Source organism: Oncorhynchus masou, chromosome 15, assembly GCF_036934945.1.
Source record: "Oncorhynchus masou masou isolate Uvic2021 chromosome 15, UVic_Omas_1.1, whole genome shotgun sequence".
NCBI lineage: Eukaryota > Metazoa > Chordata > Actinopteri > Salmoniformes > Salmonidae > Oncorhynchus > Oncorhynchus masou.
Window position 1 is genome coordinate 66,257,823 of NC_088226.1, and position 20,845 is coordinate 66,278,667.

At 42.2% G+C, this 20,845-nt stretch overlaps 1 protein-coding gene across 1 annotated transcript; it reads right to left on the reverse strand.

Annotated features, from left to right (window-relative positions):
- Positions 1 to 5,610: 5,610 nt before the first annotated feature.
- On the reverse strand, positions 5,611 to 19,258 carry LOC135556690 (G/T mismatch-specific thymine DNA glycosylase-like). The gene is made up of 11 exons (XM_064990076.1): positions 19,137 to 19,258; positions 18,577 to 18,642; positions 17,696 to 17,874; positions 17,096 to 17,355; positions 16,655 to 16,724; positions 16,253 to 16,388; positions 16,020 to 16,102; positions 15,826 to 15,920; positions 12,529 to 12,700; positions 12,076 to 12,228; positions 5,611 to 9,662 (listed from the first exon to the last, which is right to left on the reverse strand). The coding sequence occupies exons 2-11, from the start codon at positions 18,630 to 18,632 to the stop codon at positions 9,496 to 9,498; spliced, it is 1,371 nt and encodes a 456-aa protein (XP_064846148.1). The 5' UTR covers positions 18,633 to 18,642; positions 19,137 to 19,258; the 3' UTR covers positions 5,611 to 9,495.
- Positions 19,259 to 20,845: the final 1,587 nt, after the last annotated feature.

Sequence of the window (20,845 nt, forward strand, 5' to 3'; positions counted from 1 at the left end):
TACGTTGAAGGCAGAACTCAGTGTGTCAGAGTGAGCAATGAGCTGTCGCCAACTCTTAGCTATGATGTGGGCGTGCCCCAAGGGTCAATACTGGTGCCCCTTCTGTTCAGCCTGTACATTAATGATCTGCCTTCTGTCTGTACTGGGTCTGAAATTCAAATGTATGCAGATGATACAGTGATATATGTGCATGCAAAGAACAAACAACAAGCTGCACAAGAACCCACTACTGTAATGGTCCAGGTTACAAAGTGGCTCAGTGACTCGTGTTTGCATCTCAATGTGAAAAAAACTGTCTGCATGTTCTTCACAAAGAGGGCAAGTGATGCAACTCAGCCAGATGTCTATATATCAGGGCAGAAGCTCAAGGTGGTATCTGATTTTAAGTACCTTGGCATCATACTTGATTCCAACCTCGCTTTTAAAAAGCAGATGAAAAAGGTAATTCAAATAATCAAATTCAATCTAGCTCATTTCCGATTTATACGAAATTGTTTAACTACAGAGGTAGCAAAACGGTACTTCAAATCTATGATACTCGTCCACTTAACATACTACTTGACTAGTTGGGCCCGAGCTTGCTGTACAACATTAAGACCTATTCAGTCTGTCTACAAACAGGCTCTCAAAGTGCATGATAGTAAGTCCAATAGCCATCATCATTGTTACATCCTCAGAAAGCATGAGCTCCTGAGTTGGGAAAATCTTGTGCAATACACCGGCGCATGTCTTGTATTCAAGATCCTAAATGGCCTGGCTCCCCTCCACTCAGTATTTTTGTTAAACAGAAAACCCAGACGTATGGCAGCAGATCCACAAGGTCTGCCATGAGAGGTGACTGTATAGTTCCCCTAAGGAAAAGCACCTTTAGTAAATCTGCATTCTCTGTGAGAGCTTCCCAAGTCTGGAATACACTGCCATCAGACACACATAACTGCACCACATATCACACTTTCACAAAAAACATGAAGACATGGCTGAAGGTCAATCAGATTTGTGAACATAAACCCTAGCTGTCTATTGCCGCTTTCCATGTTGTCTGCAGCTTGTGAGGTGTAGAAACACTTTGTTGCTTTTATGGGTTTTGTCTTGTTGCTTTTTGTGCTATGTTGCTCTGTCTGCATGCTATGTCTTGCTTGTCCTATGTTGCTATGTCTTGCTTGTCCTATGTTGCTATGTCTTGCTTGTCCTATGTTGCTATGTCTTGCTTGTCCTGTCGCTATGTCTTGCTTGTCCTGTCGCTATGTCTTGCTTGTCCTGTCGCTATGTCTTGCTTGTCCTGTCGCTATGTCTTGCTTGTCCTATGTTTTTATGTCTTGCTTGTCCTGTTGCTATGTCTTGCTTGTGCTATGTTGCTCTGCGTGTGCTCACTGCTCATTGATTGTCTGTATTGTAATTGTTTTTAATAACCTGCCAAGGAACTGCGGTTGAAACCGGCACTTTTACTGAAAAGTTGATTAATGTGCACTGTCCCTGTAAAAATAAAATTAACTCAAACTCTTATAAACATTCTATATGGAGATTTGTATAAAGCTCTTAAACATTATATATGGGATAATAATTTTAGTAGTCAGAATATTTCTCACAAGTTGTAAAAATTGTTAATGTTGTGATTCAATGGTGACAATATAAATATGTAGAAGACCAAAGTAAAGGCTGTTTAAATCAGAGAAATGTGCAACACAATGTGATAGGTAGTTGATGGAATTTATATGAATGACTAGAATATTCCACCCTGAAGCCATATCTACCCTGAAGCCATATAATCGTATGAAATTGGTTAGAATCATGTATAACCATAGTCTGTACAATATGTCTATAATAGTATCTTAAAAACAGACTGTCTGAGCAAGATTCGGTGCCGACCTTGGCTGGGGCCACTGAGATTACTTCCCAGGGTCTCGGCCTCCTTGGCTGGGGCCACTGAGATTACTTCCCAGGGTCTCGGTCTCCCTATCTTGAAGAATCCCCTAATCTTTGTCGGCTGGGTAGCAGGACATTGTGTGCTAATGTTAGTGTGAATGTGGGTGCGTATGTTTGTGTGAATGTGTGTGCATGAGAAGCCAGTATAAAATGAATTGTTTTGTACAACAGACCAGCGCACTCTAGAGAATAAACCTTATTGACTATTTTAGCTGTGTTGGTTGAAATGTTGAAATGTAAAGATCAGTGTTGTAGCGTTGGTTGAAATGTAAAGGTCAGTGTTGTAGTGTTGGTTGAAATGTTGAAATGTAAAGATCAGTGTTGTAGCGTTGGTTGAAATGTAAAGGTCAGTGTTGTAGTGTTGGTTGAAATGTAAAGGTCAGTGTTGTAGCGTTGGTTGAAATGTAAAGGTCAGTGTTGTAGTGTTGGTTGAAATGTAAAGATCAGTGTTGTAGCGTTGGTTGAAATGTAAAGATCAGTGTTGTAGCGTTGGTTGAAATGTAAAGGTCAGTGTTGTAGTGTTGGTTGAAATGTAAAGGTCAGTGTTGTAGTGTTGGTTGAAATGTAAAGGTCAGTGTTGTAGCGTTGGTTGAAATGTAAAGGTCTGTGTTGTAGTGTTGGTTGAAATGTAAAGATCAGTGTTGTAGTGTTGGTTGAAATGTAAAGATCAGTGTTGTAGCGTTGGTTGAAATGTAAAGGTCAGTGTTGTAGTGTTGGTTGAAATGTAAAGGTCAGTGTTGTAGCGTTGGTTGAAATGTAAAGGTCAGTGTTGTAGTGTTGGTTGAAATGTAAAGGTCAGTGTTGTAGCGTTGGTTGAAATGTAAAGATCAGTGTTGTAGTGTTGGTTGAAATGTAAAGGTCAGTGTTGTAGCGTTGGTTGAAATGTAAAGGTCAGTGTTGTAGTGTTGGTTGAAATGTAAAGGTCAGTGTTGTAGTGTTGGTTGAAATGTAAAGGTCAGTGTTGTAGTGTTGGTTGAAATGTAAAGATCAGTGTTGTAGCGTTGGTTGAAATGTAAAGGTCAGTGTTGTAGTGTTGGTTGAAATGTAAAGGTCAGTGTTGTAGCGTTGGTTGAAATGTAAATGTCAGTGTTGTAGTGTTGGTTGAAATGTAAAGATCAGTGTTGTAGTGTTGGTTGAAATGTAAAGATCAGTGTTGTAGCGTTGGTTGAAATGTAAAGGTCAGTGTTGTAGTGTTGGTTGAAATGTAAAGGTCAGTGTTGTAGCGTTGGTTGAAATGTAAAGGTCAGTGTTGTAGTGTTGGTTGAAATGTAAAGATCAGTGTTGTAGTGTTGGTTGAAATGTAAAGATCAGTGTTGTAGCGTTGGTTGAAATGTAAAGGTCAGTGTTGTAGTGTTGGTTGAAATGTAAAGGTCAGTGTTGTAGCGTTGGTTGAAATGTAAAGGTCAGTGTTGTAGTGTTGGTTGAAATGTAAAGGTCAGTGTTGTAGCGTTGGTTGAAATGTAAAGGTCAGTGTTGTAGTGTTGGTTGAAATGTAAAGATCAGTGTTGTAGCGTTGGTTGAAATGTAAAGGTCAGTGTTGTAGTGTTGGTTGAAATGTAAAGGTCAGTGTTGTAGTGTTGGTTGAAATGTAAAGGTCAGTGTTGTAGTGTTGGTTGAAATGTAAAGATCAGTGTTGTAGCGTTGGTTGAAATGTAAAGGTCAGTGTTGTAGTGTTGGTTGAAATGTAAAGGTCAGTGTTGTAGCGTTGGTTGAAATGTAAAGGTCAGTGTTGTAGTGTTGGTTGAAATGTAAAGGTCAGTGTTGTAGTGTTGGTTGAAATGTAAAGATCAGTGTTGTAGCGTTGGTTGAAATGTAAAGGTCAGTGTTGTAGTGTTGGTTGAAATGTAAAGGTCAGTGTTGTAGTGTTGGTTGAAATGTAAAGGTCAGTGTTGTAGTGTTGGTTGAAATGTAAAGGTCAGTGTTGTAGCGTTGGTTGAAATGTAAAGGTCAGTGTTGTAGCGTTGGTTGAAATGTAAAGGTCAGTGTTGTAGTGTTGGTTGAAATGTAAAGGTCAGTGTTGTAGTGTTGGTTGAAATGTAAAGGTCAGTGTTGTAGTGTTGGTTGAAATGTAAAGGTCAGTGTTGTAGTGTTGGTTGAAATGTAAAGGTCAGTGTTGTAGTGTTGGTTGAAATGTAAAGGTCAGTGTTGTAGTGTTGGTTGAAATGTAAAGGTCAGTGTTGTAGTGTTGGTTGAAATGTAAAGGTCAGTGTTGTAGTGTTGGTTGAAATGTAAAGGTCATTTTCGATTGAGCAGACATATGCAGCGTTTACCATAGAGGGTGTAAAAAAGAAACTCCTGAAACTAGATCTCCTACATCCTGGTCTTGATGAGAAAAAAAAACAAAAAAACATCCATGTTCAACCAATCCAGTAAATGTGAAGGAGGAGTCTTCTTGTTAACGTCCAAAATGTAGAAGTCCTATCACTGGCTCTCATTCTATTTCCCCTGACAACCGGAACATTTGGTTGTACAATGGATGCAGTCTCCGCGAATGCAGAAACACCGCTTTTACATTTCAATCACGCTAGAACAGTGATCTTCGCAGCTACTGTTTGAATCCGATCACATTGTGGACAAAATGTTGCCCTGACTCCTTGCACCGGTCAAACGCTATACCGTGCACATGGACGTCACATGCTGACCAGACCGCTCGCGTGTTTCTTCTTCTTCTCTGGACTTCATATGGCGGTTGGCAACCAACTTTAAGGTGCATTACCACCACCAACTGGACTGGAGTGTGGACCTCAGTTCATCTTTCAATCACCCACGTGGGTATATTATGCTCCTAGAAACCAATGAGGAGATGGGAGAGGCGGGACTTGCAGCGCATCAAGCGTCACAAATAGAACAAAGTTCTGTTTTAGCGCCTGGCTAATCAGACGCTCGTTGCGATCTGTGTGGTCAGCATGTTCCTTTCTTCTCTGCAAGGAGTCTGGATCTGTGTACATCCCTGACTTTTCCCCCGAAGGCATTCAGGGCCGTCTGATTGGTCCAGAAACCGATGGCCAGAGCCAGAACCCACGTGGGTAAAGCCAGAGAGGAAGACTAGAAGTGAAAGGGTTAACTGGACCCAGAATCTGTCTTCTTCAGATTGTAGTGTTTAAAAATAATAATTGGCCACCAAGTGAGGACTTTCTGTATGGAGGTCAATAGGTGTCGTATTTGGTTAGCAAAAAATGTAATGGCTTATTTGCTTGAATATAAGTTTTGTAATGATTAGGTTGTTACCAGTGTACTGATAGAAGTAGGACACGTAACATCCTGGCAACTTTGAGAAAAAGCACTTTATGTCGAAGTTGACGGGTTTTCACTAGTTACCACAGCCACAACAAACAAAAAAATGCCTTTTTCTACAATAAAAAAGTATTCAGTTTTTTTTTTTAAACATTACCTTGACCACACTGCTAACTTTGTGCCTAACCCTAACACGCATATCTGCCCTCTCATTGGCTAGAATGGTCCCACTTGATTTTGCCTCATTCCATTTTCAAACACATTTCATCAATACAACTGATAATCTGTGGTAAATTCATCATTGGCTTTAATACCCTGATTGGTAGAATCACTGATGACTTGTTTTGTACAACACCCCTCAGACCCCTCGTCACCACAAACGACTTCAGTCTCAGACTGAGGTGTGTAGCGAACATCGAGCAGCGGAAGAATTTCATGTGTCGGTCATCAGGAAAGACAAAATGCTGCTTTTTTAAAAATGTATTTTTACCTTTATTTAACTAAGCAAGTCGAGAACAAATTCTTATTTTCAATCAAATGTATTTATAAAGTCCTTTTTACATCAGCAGATGTCACAAAGTGCTGTACAGAAACCCAGTCTAAAACCCCAAACAGCAAGCAATGCAGATGTTGAAGCACAATGACGGCCGACCCTGGCCAAACCCTAACCCAGACGATGATGGGCCAATTATGCGCACCCCTATGGGACTCCCAATCACGGCCGGTTGTGATACAGCCTGGAATGGAACCAGGGTCTGTAGGGATGCCTCCAGCACTACAATGCAGTGCTTTAGACCGCTGCAGCACTCAACAACGTTACTGCTTTTACGGAGATCGCATTCAAGGTAAATGCTGCAGATGTCTCAAATGGAAACGTCCTTTAAAGCTAGAATCCTGCCTTCTGATTGAATCCCAGCCTTCGTCTCTTTAACAAAGAGGATGTACATACAGTAACTGCATGTATGACCAATTCCATTCACACAAATTGGCAAAATCACTTTTTTTTTATCCACATTTGATCACAAAAATGAAACCAGTCCAGAATAAAAGGAAATAAAGAAACATTTAAAAGGTGAGGAAATTAAAGGTGAGGTAGCTTGTAGCTGCCACAACTATTTAAACCCTAATCCATCTCACGGTAGAAACCTTTGTGATGCTGTAGTAGCTTCACACCTACAAACTTTAACTACTGATGTAGAACTGTAATGCTAAAGTATTATTATTTCTGACATACTGGAACAGCTACGCATTTCAAATAAAAAAAGTCATATTACCCAGTTATTCTCACAGCGTGCATCCATACATTTACCCAGAGGGATCATGAGCAGTATCTCAGAAGTTAAAACTTGTGCAAAGAGTATTGTAATGTACAATATGAAACAGTTTAAAGAAAGAACAGGGTGGTGTTCTAATAGGCACCAAACAGAAGACAAATCAGTTTTTTCTAATAAGAAACCCCCCCCCCCCAAAAATGCATCAGTTACAAACACATTTAAAACGTTTTCCTAACTAAACACGATCTAGGGTTGACTCATTTAGCATGCAGACAGATAAACAGTTCTTGACGTGCATGATGATCATCAGTCAAACCGTCAGAACCCGACCAAACCAAGACGACCAAATCTTTTCAGGCTGGAAAGTTAAACAAAATAACTTCAAGTAAAATAGAAAAACTCCACGAGGATCATTTACATCTAAAAATCCTTGATTTAAAACAATGTAATCACCTCGCCTCTGTTTTGGTTTTAAAAAAATCTGAGGGATGGGCATAAAGAAATGAATCCACTCAAATTCATAGACTGAACTATGGATGGAAAGACTGACCATCCATGATATCACAATTATAGTTTGAACCATGTTGAGTCTATACAGTGTTGGTTTAAAAACATTGGAGTAAAACAAGCCTATATTTGAGGTTCTGGTGGGGTACGACAGTTGAACTAAGCCCCTGAGGCATTTATAAAAAAATATATATATATACTTCAAGAATGAATATACAGTGGGGCAAAAAAGTATTTAGTCAGCCACCAATTGTGCAAGTTCTCCCATTTAAAAAGATGAGAGAGGCCTGTAATTTTCATCATAGGTACACTTCAACTATGACAGACAAAATGAGAAAAGAAAATCCAGAAAATCACATTGTAGGATTTTTAATGAATTTATTTGCAAATTATGGTGGAAAATAAGTATTTGGTCACCTACAAACAAGCAAGATTTCTGGCTCTCACAGACCTGTAACTTCTTTAAGAGGCTCCTCTGTCTTCCACTCGTTACCTGTATTAAATGGCACCTGTTTGAACTTCTTATCAGTATAAAAGATACCTTTCCACAACCTCAAACAGTCACACTCCAAACTCCACTATGGCTAAGACCAAAGAGCTGTCAAAGGACACCAGAAACAAAATTGTAGACCTGCACCAGGCTGGGAAGACTGAATCTGCAATAGGTAAGCAGCATGGTTTGAAGAAATCCACTGTGGGAGCAATTATTAGGAAATGGAAGACATACAAGACCACTGATAATCTCCCTCGATCTGGGGCTCCATGCAAGATCTCACCCCGTGGGGTCAAAATGATCACAAGAACGGTGAGCAAAAATCTCAGAACCACACGGGGGGACCTAGTGAATGACCTGCAGAGAGCTGGGACCAAAGTTAAAGTCTACCATCAGTAACACACTACACCTCCAGGGACTCAAATCCTGCAGTGCCAGACAAGTCCCCCTGCTTAAGCCAGTACATGTCCAGGCCCGTCTGAAGTTTGCTGGAGAGCATTTGGATGATCCAGAAGAAGATTGGGAGAATGTCATATGGTCAGATGAAACCAAAATAGAACTTTTCGGTAAAAACTCAACTCGTCGTGTTTGGAGGACAAAGAATGCTGAGTTCCATCCAAAGAACACCATACCTACTGTGAAGCATGGGGGTGGAAACATCATGCTTTGGGGCTGTTTTTCTGCAAAGGGACCAGGATGACTGATCCGTGTAAAGGAAAGAATGAATGGGGCCATGTATCGTGAGATTTTGAGTGAAAACCTTCCATCAGCAAGGGCATTGAAGATGAAACGTGGCTGGGTCTTTCAGCATGACAATGATCCCAAACACACCGCCCGGGCAACGAAGGAGTGGCTTCGCAAGAAGCATTTCAAGGTCCTGGAGTGGCCTAGCCAGTCTCCAGATCTCAACCCCATAGAAAATCTTTGGAGGGAGTTAAAAGTCCGTGTTGCCCAGCAACAGTCCCAAAACATCACTGCTCTAGAGGAGATCTGCATGGAGGAATGGGCCAAAATACCAGCAACAGTGTGTGAAAACCTTGTGAAGACTTACAGAAAACGTTTGACCTCTGTCATTGCCAACAAAGTATTGAGATAAACTTTTGTTATTGACCAAATACTTATTTTCCACCATAATTTGCAAATAAATTCATTAAAACTCCTACAATGTGATTTTCTGGATTTCTCATTTTGTCTGTCATAGTTGAAGTGTACCTACGATGAAAATTACAGTCCTCTCATCTTTTTACGTGGGAGAACTTGCACAATTGGTGGCTGACTAAATACTCTTTTGCCCCACTGTATGTATGTAAGTAACGTTTTAAAGATTTTAAGCTTTAATTAACAAAAATGTTCAGAAACATACTAAACATAATATACAGATCATAAAGCAACTAGAGAACAGCACCCACCTTCAGTAATGTAAATCCACTATAAAAAGGCTTGTGAAGAAATTGCTAAAACATCTGTGGAATCACTTTTTGACCATGTTTAGTTTGTTCACATATCACTCAGTACCTGTTATCTAATCCTAAACTTCACAATGCATGACTTCCAGTTGCATACAGTGTGTGTTTTGCCACAGGTTAATTTTGGACTGACTGTTCATGTGTAAAAGTCTGATTTAGGACCATTTGTAATATCAGAACTGTGTCCCGCTTTGCTTACACCTACTGCGCCATCATGTGGCCAAGTACAGTATGACAACAAAATAAGCAAATGGTTTAAATACGTGACAATCTCCAAAGACAATCAAGAATCATTGTCAAGTCCCTGATTTCACATATTTAAAAGAACGCCAATCAAAACACACATGATATGACAAAGCAGGATAAAATATTTGAATTCAGAAAATCCTCAATTATCAATTTAGAAAATTCCATCTATCAAGCAGTTAAACGTGTAAATCCCTAAAATGGCTAATACAACTTGACAAAAAAATGAAAAGGCTACAATTTGAGGCTTCAAACTGAGGTGCAGTGTCTTGTTGAAGGAGGGGATTAAGGATGTGTGGGTTGAGGTCTCTGTACGTCCAGATAGGGTTAGTTAGTCGCCCTATCCCCTTCCTTATACATTGCCCGCCCATGCCTGGGGCTCTTTAGAGCCCCCAATGTCTGGAATCTGATCAGCAAAAGACTGCATCATCCACTGTCCGTCCGGGAGTTGTCCCTCTGTGGCAGCGGCGGTGGCGGCAGGAAGTTGAGAAGGGTCTGCCTTCTCGACAGCGTCTGAAACTAGAATAAAATAACATCTGAGGTGACTGGACCATGTTACCTCGGCCAAAGATAAACCTGGGCTGGCTGACTACGGTCGTCCCTGGTGTTTATTGGGCTGGCTGACTACGGTCGTCCCTGGTGTTTATTGGGCTGGCTGACTACGGTCGTCCCTGGTGTTTATTGGACTGGCTGACTACGGTCGTCCCTGGTGTTTATTGGACTGGCTGACTACGGTCGTCCCTGGTGTTTATTGGACTGGCTGACTACGGTCGTCCCTGGTGTTTATTGGACTGGCTGACTACGGTCGTCCCTGGTGTTTATTGGACTGGCTGACTACGGTCGTCCCTGGTGTTTATTGGACTGGCTGACTACGGTCGTCCCTGGTGTTTATTGGACTGGCTGACTACGGTCGTCCCTGGTGTTTATTGGACTGGCTGACTACGGTCGTCCCTGGTGTTTATTGGACTGGCTGACTACGGTCGTCCCTGGACCTTGGTGTTTATTGGACTGGCTGACTACGGTCGTCCCTGGACACAGGTGTTTATTGGACTGGCTGACTACGGTCGTCCCTGGACCCTGGTGTTTATTGGACTGGCTGACTACGGTCGTCCCTGGACCCTGGTGTTTATTGGACTGGCTGACTACGGTCGTCCCTGGACCCTGGTGTTTATTGGACTGGCTGACTACGGTCGTCCCTGGACCCTGGTGTTTATTGGGCTGGCTGACTACGGTCGTCCCTGGACCCTGGTGTTTATTGGGCTGGCTGACTACGGTCGTCCCTGGACCCTGGTGTTTATTGGACTGGCTGACTACGGTCGTCCCTGGACCCTGGTGTTTATTGGACTGGCTGACTACGGTCGTCCCTGGACCCTGGTGTTTATTGGGCTGGCTGACTACGGTCGTCCCTGGACCCTGGTGTTTATTGGGCTGGCTGACTACGGTCGTCCCTGGACCCTGGTGTTTATTGGGCTGGCTGACTACGGTCGTCCCTGGACCCTGGTGTTTATTGGGCTGGCTGACTACGGTCGTCCCTGGACCCTGGTGTTTATTGGACTGGCTGACTACGGTCGTCCCTGGACCCTGGTGTTTATTGGACTGGCTGACTACGGTCGTCCCTGGACCTTGGTGTTTATTGGACTGGCTGACTACGGTTGTCCCTGGACCCTGGTGTTTATTGGACTGGCTGACTACGGTTGTCCCTGGACCCTGGTGTTTATTGTTTATTTGTCATGGACCATGTATAACATGTCATTGCACCAGATTTAGCGGGATAGCTCATTTTTCATCTGTAGTCTCTGGCATGTGTCTCCTAGGTACATTACAGACCACAGCAATCATTGTACTCTTTAATAGGCTTGGACGATATACAGTATACCAGGGTATTACTGAAGGTATGATTTTCATCCCCCCCAACCTCGCGGGGGTGCGTGCTACGCCACTGCTTGTAAATACAAGTTAACTATCTAAGATGTGTCAAACAAATGATATCCATCTCAGGGCTCTAGCTATGCATTTGGTTTTGCTAACTTGCTAGCTAAGTGGCTAGGTGGTAAGATCAAGCTTCTTGGTTAGAGCAGAGATATTCAACCCCTTTCTGGATCAAGATCCATGATGCCTAAATTGTTTTGTGCGTAAAAAAAACACATCACAAATAGCGTCCCTTTAAAGTAATATGGTACAGAAAGTGTATAATGGTAGGAAAAACCCTAGTCTTTTATATTAATGACTCATTAATATCAGGTTATGTCCCAGTCAGTTAGCTCGACAGTGAGATTCTAAATATTCTATAGGCTGGCTAGTTGGATTCAAAACATCATTCAGTCTTGTTTATTTTGGCCAACAGCAATGTGACTGTGTTTCTATAGTATACTAGCCCTGCATTCCACATCAACCCCGAGAAACTCCTAAACATCTTGGACAGGAATACACAATATGGCAATTCATGGTTGCCTTCTGAAGGGCTGGCTAGAATATCAGCCACATTACTTCCAGCTCTCCAACACAGACGGGTAACAGTGTCCAGGGAGGAGGTATTCAGGGTACATACACATCCAGTGTGTGGATCACAATACCTCCTGGAATCTACTCATTTCAAGGTGAGGATGCTTAAATACTTTTGTAATTTGTGTTAACTGACATTTTTAAAAGACGAGTGTCCTGTGGCAGGGTTCTCCCCAAAGAATGGAACAGAGTCATTACTTTATGTTATCATCTCAGGTATTTTTTTTTTGCTCTAGATTGCAGATAATGACAGTTACAGGTGTTAAAAAATGAAAAGATATGAGTTAAAAGAAGGGCGCTGCTCCGCCCCTCCTCCCAGCCGTACTCAGCAGGGGTGTGTATCGAGAACGCTGCTGTGGGGAGCCTATACCATATAACTAGTTACTGCTTATCCTAGTTCTATGGTCCATCCAGGCATCTCTGTGCTGACCTGTGTTTTCCGCCGACGAGAAGTTACAGTGCCCATTGCCGTTGCTCTGGCCCTCTTCAGGCCCCGGCCCACCCTCGCCATATGCGCCGCCAAAGGCCGCCTCGTAGCCCGGGTCGTACGCCTCCTCTTTAATCGCCATCCTCTTGGCGTCCTCTGTAGGGGGGAGAAAACACAAAATTAAACAAACATATTTCTATGGAACAAACAAACTGTTACCATGAACAAGAATGTTCTCATATAGCTCACTCAGATGAACAAGACTGTTCTCATATAGCTCACTCAGATGAACAAGGTCATGAAACTGGGCAGAACGGTGATGGCTTTTCATTTTGAAATTGACCTTTTTAATAATAACTTACATTTGATGTTAACTATGTGCTTTCATGTAAATGAATACTCAGATATTGAATACTCAGAATACTTGAATACGCACTCGGCAGTACGTTCTCTTACCCTTGGCCAATCCCAGGTCAAAGGTGTACTCCAACTCCTGAATGTCGTCTGTTCTGGCCACACCCCTGAGCTGGTCCCTTAATTCCCTCAGCTTGATGTAGAAGTGCACTTTGTCCTGGGCACGGGGGAACTGGGCACAGCGGGCACTGGACGACGGCATCAAATACAACGCCTGTAGGGGAGAGGGCAGGGTTATACGGTGTCATTTTAAAAAGGGGAATGGTACTGTACTTCCTCTGTATGCCCAATGATCATAGTTAATTCTTTAAGTCTAAGCCGACATGTGGAATTGTTTTAAGATGGTCATACTATGGATCATTTAGCAATTTGATTTGACATTTTAGGACCCCTTTAGTTAAAAAAAATAATCAATTAATAAAAAAAATATATATATATATATATATATATATATATATATATACACTGCTCAAAAAAATAAAGGGAACACTTAAACAACACAATGAAACTCCAAGTCAATCACACTTCTGTGAAATCAAACTGTCCACTTAGGAAGCATCACTGATTGACAATAAATTTCACATACTGTTGTGCAAATGGAATAGACAACAGGTGGAAATTATAGGTAATTAGCAGGACACCCCCAATAAAGGAGTGGTTTTACAAGTGGTGACCACAGACCACTTCTCAGTTCCTATGCTTCCTGGCTGATGTTTTGGTCACTTTTGAATGCTGGCAGTGCTTTCACTCTAGTGGTAGCATGAGACGGGAGTCTACAACCCACACAAGTTGCTCAGGTAGTGCAGCTCATCCAGGATGGAACATCATTGCGAACTGTGGCAAGGTGGTTTGCTGTGTCTGTCAGCGTAGTGTCCATGGAGGCACTACCAGGAGACAGGCCAGTACATCAGGAGACGTGGAGGAGGCCAACAACCCAGCAGCAGGACCGCTACCGTCGCCTTTGTGCAAGGAGGAGCACTGCCAGAGCCCTACAAAATGACCTCCAGCAGGCCACAAATGTGCATGTGCTGCTCAAACGGTCAGAAAGGGCCCGACGTCCACAGGATGTGGTTGTGCTTACAGCCCAACACCATGCAGGACGTTTGGCATTTGCCAGAGAACACCAAGATTGGCAAATTCGCCACTGGTGCCCTGTGCTCTTCACAGATGAAAGCAGGTTCACACTGAGCACATGTGACAGACGTGACAGAGTCTGGAGACGCCGTGGAGAACGTTCTGCAGCCTGCAACATCCTCCAGCATGACCGGTTTGTCGGTGGGTCAGTCATGGTGTGGGGTGGCATTTCTTTGGGGGGCCGCACAGCCCTCCATGTGCTCGCCAGAGGTAGCCTGACTGCCATTAGTTACCGAGATGAGATCCTCAGACCCCTTGTGAGAGCATATGCTGGTGCGGTTGGCCCTGGGTTCCTCCTAATGCAAGACAATGCTAGACCTCATGTGGCTTGAGTGTGTCAGCAGTTCCTGCAAGAGGAAGGCATTGATGCTATGACCTGGCCCGCCCGTTCCCCAGACCTGAATCCAATTGAGCACATCTGGGACATCATGTCTCGCTCCATCCACCAACGCCACGTTGCACCACAGACTGTCCAGGAGTTGGCGGATGCTTTAGTCCAGGTCTGGGAGGAGATCCCTCAGGAGACCATCCGCCACCTCATCAGGAGCATGCCCAGGCGTTGTATGGAGGTCATACAGGCACGTGGAGGCCACACACACACTACTGAGCCTCATTTTGACTTGTTTTAAGGACATTACATCAAAGTTGGATCAGCCTGTAGTGTGGTTTTCCACTTTAATTTTGAGTGTGACTCCAAATCCAGACCTCCATGGGTTGATAAATTTGATTTCCATCGATAATTTGTGTGATTTTGTTGTCAGCACATTCAACTATGTAAAGAAAAAAGTATTTAATAAGAATATTTCATTCATTCAGATCTAGGATGTGTTATTTTTAGTGTTCCCTTTATTTTTTTGAGCAGTATTATATATATTATATATATATATATATGAGAGAGAGATTTTTGGCTTGAACTACTATATCCCAGAGAAACTAATTGAATAACACATTTATAAACTAGCAAACAAAGACAGTGTATCATAAGGAATAAGGTTTTGAAGTGTTTGTCCTAGATCTAAGAGATATAAGAAAGCTCAGGAAATATTTTAGTTCTTATACATATAACCCCTTTTTTGGGTACCTTCAATCTCCACCCGGCACAGCCAGAGGAGGACTGTCCACCCCTCAGAGCCTGGTTCCTCTCTAGGTTTCTTCCTAGGTTCCTGCCTTTCTAGGGAGTTTTTCCTAGCCACCGTGCTTCTACACCTGCATTGCTTGCTGTTTGGGTTTTTAGGCTGGGTTTCTTTATAAGCACTGACATCTTAAATAAAGGTGAAATAAAGGTGAAATAAAAATAAAATAAATAAAAATCTGCTGGTGTAAAAAGGGCTTTATAAATAAATTAATTGATTTGATTGATACTTCCATTCATAAAAAAATAACTAAAAAAAAAATGGTACCAGGTTACCTTCAGACGAGTCCCATGGGGGTCATAGAGCAAAACGGAGAACACCATCGTGTTCATGAGAATCTCCCCTTTCCACAGTGGGGTCACATTAGTTTGTAACCCAAGTGGTTTGGACCCTACAAACAAAAAGTTGGCACATCGACTGTACCGACTTCAGACGAGTCCCGTGACACACAGTGGTAGTAATATGCTACATACGTTTTGGTGAGAAGTGATTTTCGGGACGTCTCATGGTCTGACAAACACCGCTCTAGCTCTGCCACCTTTTACCGCGGATGCAGAAGTTCCACATCGGCAGATGTGGTGGATGGAGACGCATCCAATGCAAAAAAAAGAGAAAAGATTTCTACCTTAAACTAACTGATTTAGATGGCCATTGTTTAATGTTACTATGACGCACCGGTGCGTCAATCAACTCTTGGGGGTTAATAATCACCCGCACAAGCCTGGGCCAACCCACTGGGGAGTCAGGCCCACCCAATCAGATTGCGCCAAATAAAAATAAAGATATTACGCTCTACTTGTCAGTGTCTTAACCTAAACATGCACCATCATATATAATTCATAGCAAGCAGCGCACTTTCATGGGATGGGTGGCCAAAATGAACTAACTGAAAGCCACACCCCCAATAAACCACGAACAGGAAGTCTTATACATCAGACTACCAGGTAACAGAGCACCACATCAGACTGCCAGGTAACAGAGCACCACATCAGACTGCCAGGTAACAGAGCACCACATCAGACTGCCAGGTAACAGAGCACCACATCAGACTGCCAGGTAACAGAGCCCTTACCACTTCACAGTCAGGTATCTTGTGTGGCTGCAGACCAAAGTCAAGTTTCTTGGGCTTTTTTCCAAACATCTCTCTGCAGAACATTTCATAGATACCTGAAAATAAACAATTTCAACGCTCAATATGGAATTTCAATGGAAAGGTCTTGCAACTGGCATTGTCTCCTCTCTAGCAGGGTTTTTGTGGCTACTTACATTTTCCATTGAAAACAGCTATGAGAGGCTTGTACTTCTTCAGCTTTTCCACAAGAATTAAGGCACCCTCACGTAGCTCTTTGCTGTGAATTAACGCAAGATGTCAAACATTGTATTCCATCTATATGTTGCTGTGTGGCCACTGTTTCACATTTACTCTACTGCCTCACTCGTCATTTCTCAGCACATTGCTGAATGACTTAAGGATTTGATTATTTTCTTCCTAAGCTTACGTTGAAAGGTCTTTGCTTCCAGGCGTGGTCCTTGCCACCATGTTGGTGAAACCAATCTTATATTTCTCTGGCAGGCTGGTGTCACTCATGTGGTTGAGCTGCTCATCAGTGAATCCAGACAAGAACAGGCACTTCCCTGATGAGGACAAGTTTTCATTACATTTTTTGTACCATTATTCTTCTGAAATTGAGGTCAACTTTGTAAATGCTCTGCTCCATAAGCATAGGAAAACATTGCAGTTACGATGCCTTGAATTTAAAGTTTTGCGATTTCGGTTGATTCATAAACAGTGTCGAAATAATGAAAGCGCAGACTAAAGATATCAAATATTTTCAAAATAAGAGTTCCTGACAGCTGTTCACACACCAAATCAAGACTAAATATCTACTAAAGCAACTTACAGAAATGGTTTCCAGGACCAGGGAACCATCGTCCAACATAGGCTGCCACCAGACCTGGGTTGATTCCAATCTAGAACAGAGAGATTCACAACATGCAACTGGGTTGTGTTCATTATTGCAGTGTTTCTCAACACTGGTTCTACAGTACCTACAACAGTGCACAGTTTAATTGTAGCCAAACACACCACATTCAACTCATTGAGGGCTTGATGATTAGTTGACAAGTTAAATCAGGTGTGCTTGTCCGGGGTTACAATAAAACGGGGTACTGGAGGACCAGTGTTGGGAAACACTGCGTTAGGGCTCGCAACAGAATACATTTTACAGCTGGAGACAAATTAGTATTTCTTATTGGACAAATCAAGGTAGCTCGATTTTCAGTCTCATATCATTAATAATAATAATAATAACGTCTGGCATAAAGTGACAAACAGAACTCACAATGACATAGTCCAAGTTGTAGTCAAGGATGTCAGTCAGAGTTCTGCTCATGACCTCATCTTCCGTCATGCCCTTGAATCGGTCTCGTTTCTTCCTGACCTTCTGGACGGTCTCGTCCATCTTCTCCTGCGTGCTGTCAGCCACTTGACCCTCCTTGCCTTTCTTGGGCTTGGGGCCCGGTTTGGCCTTGGGGGGCTTGGGCATTTTGGGGGGCTTGGGTTCCTTTGGTTGTGCTGTTCTCCCTCGCTTTTTCGCTGGAGCTGCAAGAGGTAGAGAGAACTCCCAATCACCTTGCTGTTAACCTTCCCAATAATTTGTTGATGAGGTATTTTTTTTGTTCACCTTTATTTAACCAGGTAGGCCAGTTGAGAACAAGTTCTCATTTACAACTGCAACTTGGCCAAGATAAAGCTAAGCAGTTCGACACAAACAAGAGTTAAACAAATGTAACATTTGTTTTTAATCTGTGGGGAAATGCATCAAAAAGAACACTTCTCCCACAAATAAATCAACTTCAAATCCATTGGGCAAGCAATACATTGAGGATCATGTCCTTATTGTTATTGAATACAGCTCTGTGGGAATGAAGAAGCAGGGTACCTTTCGCTAAGTTGGCAGGTTCTTGCTGAGCCATGAGCTCATCATTGACAACCATATGTGAATGTGCCATTACTCTCTCTTCTCTTGGTTCCTCTGTGTAGTGAGGGTGAGGACTGTGGTGATGGTTGATGCCCGGATACTGGCCCTGCAGAGCCTGAAGCTGTTGAGCTGACTGAATCCTGTACAAAGAAGACAAAAGAAAAGAAACCCCCAGTATTAATTCTACAGCCAAAATATATTGCAGTGAGAGCCCCAGTATAAATATATTTGTGAGTCCTGTAAAACCAATACACCATGCCCTCGAGGACATTCAGAATCCCAGACTCCCCAAAGGTACCAGAAGGTCCAGAAAAGGTAGGCCTACCTCCACCATATTCACAAGGCAGCTTACAGTAGACACAGCTTCAACAGCATAGAAGCAACCTGTTATTGCCTATACCACCTGCATGTTGAAAGTTTCCTAGATGAGGCTAAACTGGAAAGCCAGTCTATATGTGATATGTGATATATATATATAATGTGTATGCAGACTGTATGTGCAAAATTGGCCCAGCGCCGTCTGGGTTTGGCCAGTGTGGGTGTACACACACACACACACCCACCCACACTTTTATCATAACTGTCTTGATAGTATCAATTGCACAATTTGTCCTCATAATTCATTCTCACAATTATTTAGGCTCGCAAGTAAAGACAGGTCATTCTGTGGTAAACTCAATTCATAGCATTTAGGTGATTCAGATAGAACAATCCATCAGATGCAAACAAAACAAAAACATGCTGTTATTTCAAATTCATAACATTTTGCCATTCAGGGGATGAAGGAGGGAGTTCGTTCAAAATGTCCTGGGCTTCTTTTTTTTGACGGCGTAAGAACTCACCACTGTTGAAGATATTCCGAGGGGACAGGCACTGATCCATACAGCTTTTCTTCCATCTTGGATTTACTTTGTTAGATAGATCAATATTCATGTTGATGAGACATTAATATTCTGATTTGGATATAGCACATCATTCTTATAAAACTGCCTGGCTTTGTAGAATTAGCAACAGTGTATCGGGGCGAGAACTCAAAAAGGATAATTGTCCTAGACAAGTAGTTAGAGGCGCTTTGGCAGCTAGCTAGCTTACGTTAGCAGACAACCAGCGCTGCTTTGTCAACAAAGTAAACAGCCAACACACCATTCTAACTCCGACTTCGTCTATAGTATACTTAAAATCAACATCAATGTTGGCTAACCCACTGGATTAGGCGTATTAAAAGTCATTATGGATAGTCAAGATAGCATAGCTATTCACTGGTTAACGTTAGCAAGCAAGCTATGTAGCTATTTCGCTAATTAGCATGGATGAATGACTTGCTAACTTTACTAGCTAGCAATGAGCTGGTTCGTTGTCAAATGAATACAAATTATATGTAATTAATCAAATGCATACATACCTATTACAGAAATTGTTGAATTTGTTATTTCTTTCTTAAAAACGACTGTGCTCAATCACTTTTGCGCTGGACTTGCTAGCATTGAAGCAACAAAGACATGACAGTAAAGCACGTCAACTTTGACATGGGAAGATACCAACATGATAATGGTTGGGGGGGGGTTTAAGTCAAACACTCGTATCCTGAAATTCATAGTAAAGGTTTAGTGTATATATCAAACGTTGTATTGATATCAGGAATGTATGCTAATATCATAGAAACTGCTAATATTTTTTGTTGTTGCATAATTTACACATTTTCAAATACAGCCCTAGCGTATCTCCCCCATTTTAGCGTTGGTTTGCTCAACGGACATTTAAACTCCCGATGTTGTTTTCATTGGCTACAAGCCTCTGTGGCAAGTGTCAGTGCTATCCGGAATCTTTGGGACGTCCCTAACACAGACATAATGGGCTATAAATATCTTTGTCGCTACTCTAAATCCCCTAACGTAGCCATAACCATTTAACATTTCAGAATCAATGCGTGGTAGGGACGTCCAAGGGAACCCGGATAGCAATGACCCTGTGGTAAGCAGGCACGGGCAGAGATACTAGATTTTTTTTATAACTTTGGAGATACTGTACTTTTTTTGTCCGGCTCATTAATATTGTAACAACATAACATGGTGTCAGAATAAACCGCGAAAAATAGAAGATGGCTCTGTTACAACCAACATCTAGCTTGTCTACAAGGGCATTTTTGTTGAAGACTGGAACATTTGGATACAAAAGTTTGAATTGTTTCTGACCGCAAGTGGCATTGCTGAAAAGGAGGAAAAAAGTGCAATGTGCTACGTTCTAGTCATCGCGGGAGAGGAGGCAATCAAGGTATGCAAAAGGTTTGAATATGCCGAAGGCGAGAAAGACAAGAATGCCATGCTGAAACAGAAAAAGAGACAGGCTGCTCAAAGAGGCAGATCTCACACTGGCTAAAGCTATTAATGTGTGTTGTGCTAGTAAAATCACGTCCAGTCGGGTAAAAATGGTCAATGAGGAAGTTGAAGTACACCATATAAAAAGTGTCAGTACTGCAGAGGTTCAAGAAGAACAGAGCAAAGGCAGCTCAAGATGAACTAAACATGTGTGTAAATTGCAATAGATGTGGTTGCAAGCATGAGCACAGAAAATGCCCAGCCTATGGTCAAGTATGTAAATCCTGCCAAAAGAAGAATAATAATCTTAGAGCCAACCGAGGATAATGCACACCGTTGAGCAGAGTGAGGAGAATGACAGTATGTTCCTAGGCACAATTGAAGTTGAGATGACTGGAAAATTAAAACACATTGAAGTTGTCACCTCAGATATATAGATATATATCCAAGAGGTTAAATTTAACCTTTTATTTAACTAGGAAAGACAGTTAAGAACAAATCATTTTTTGCAATGATGGCATACACCGGCCAAACCCGGACGGCGCTGGTGCCAATTGGGACTCCCAATTACGTCTGGTTGTGATACAGCCAAGATTCGAACCAAGGTGTCAGTAGATATGGACAGTGACAAAAATAAATGGACTGAGAATAAACAACTGAGATGTAACATACAAGCTTGACACGTGCTGAGTGCAAAGTAATATCTTCAACTCGCTTGGACAGAGTAAAGTTGAAGGAGTCCAACTGAAAACTGCTTACCAATTCTGGCCAGCAGATGTCGCTGTTGGGTCAGGAA

Bases quoted from the DNA above. Each gene is read 5' to 3' on its own strand.
- LOC135556690 (XM_064990076.1), bottom strand. From the start codon at position 18,632: ATGGAAGAAAAGCTGTATGGATCAGTGCCTGTCCCCTCGGAATATCTT. The intron at 17,875-18,576 runs GTGAGTTCTTAC...TTCTTTGTACAG, and splicing joins TCGGAATATCTTCAACAGTG to GATTCAGTCAGCTCAACAGC. The intron at 9,663-12,075 runs GTCAGCACAGAG...ATTTTATTCTAG, and splicing joins CTCGTCGGCGGAAAACACAG to TTTCAGACGCTGTCGAGAAG.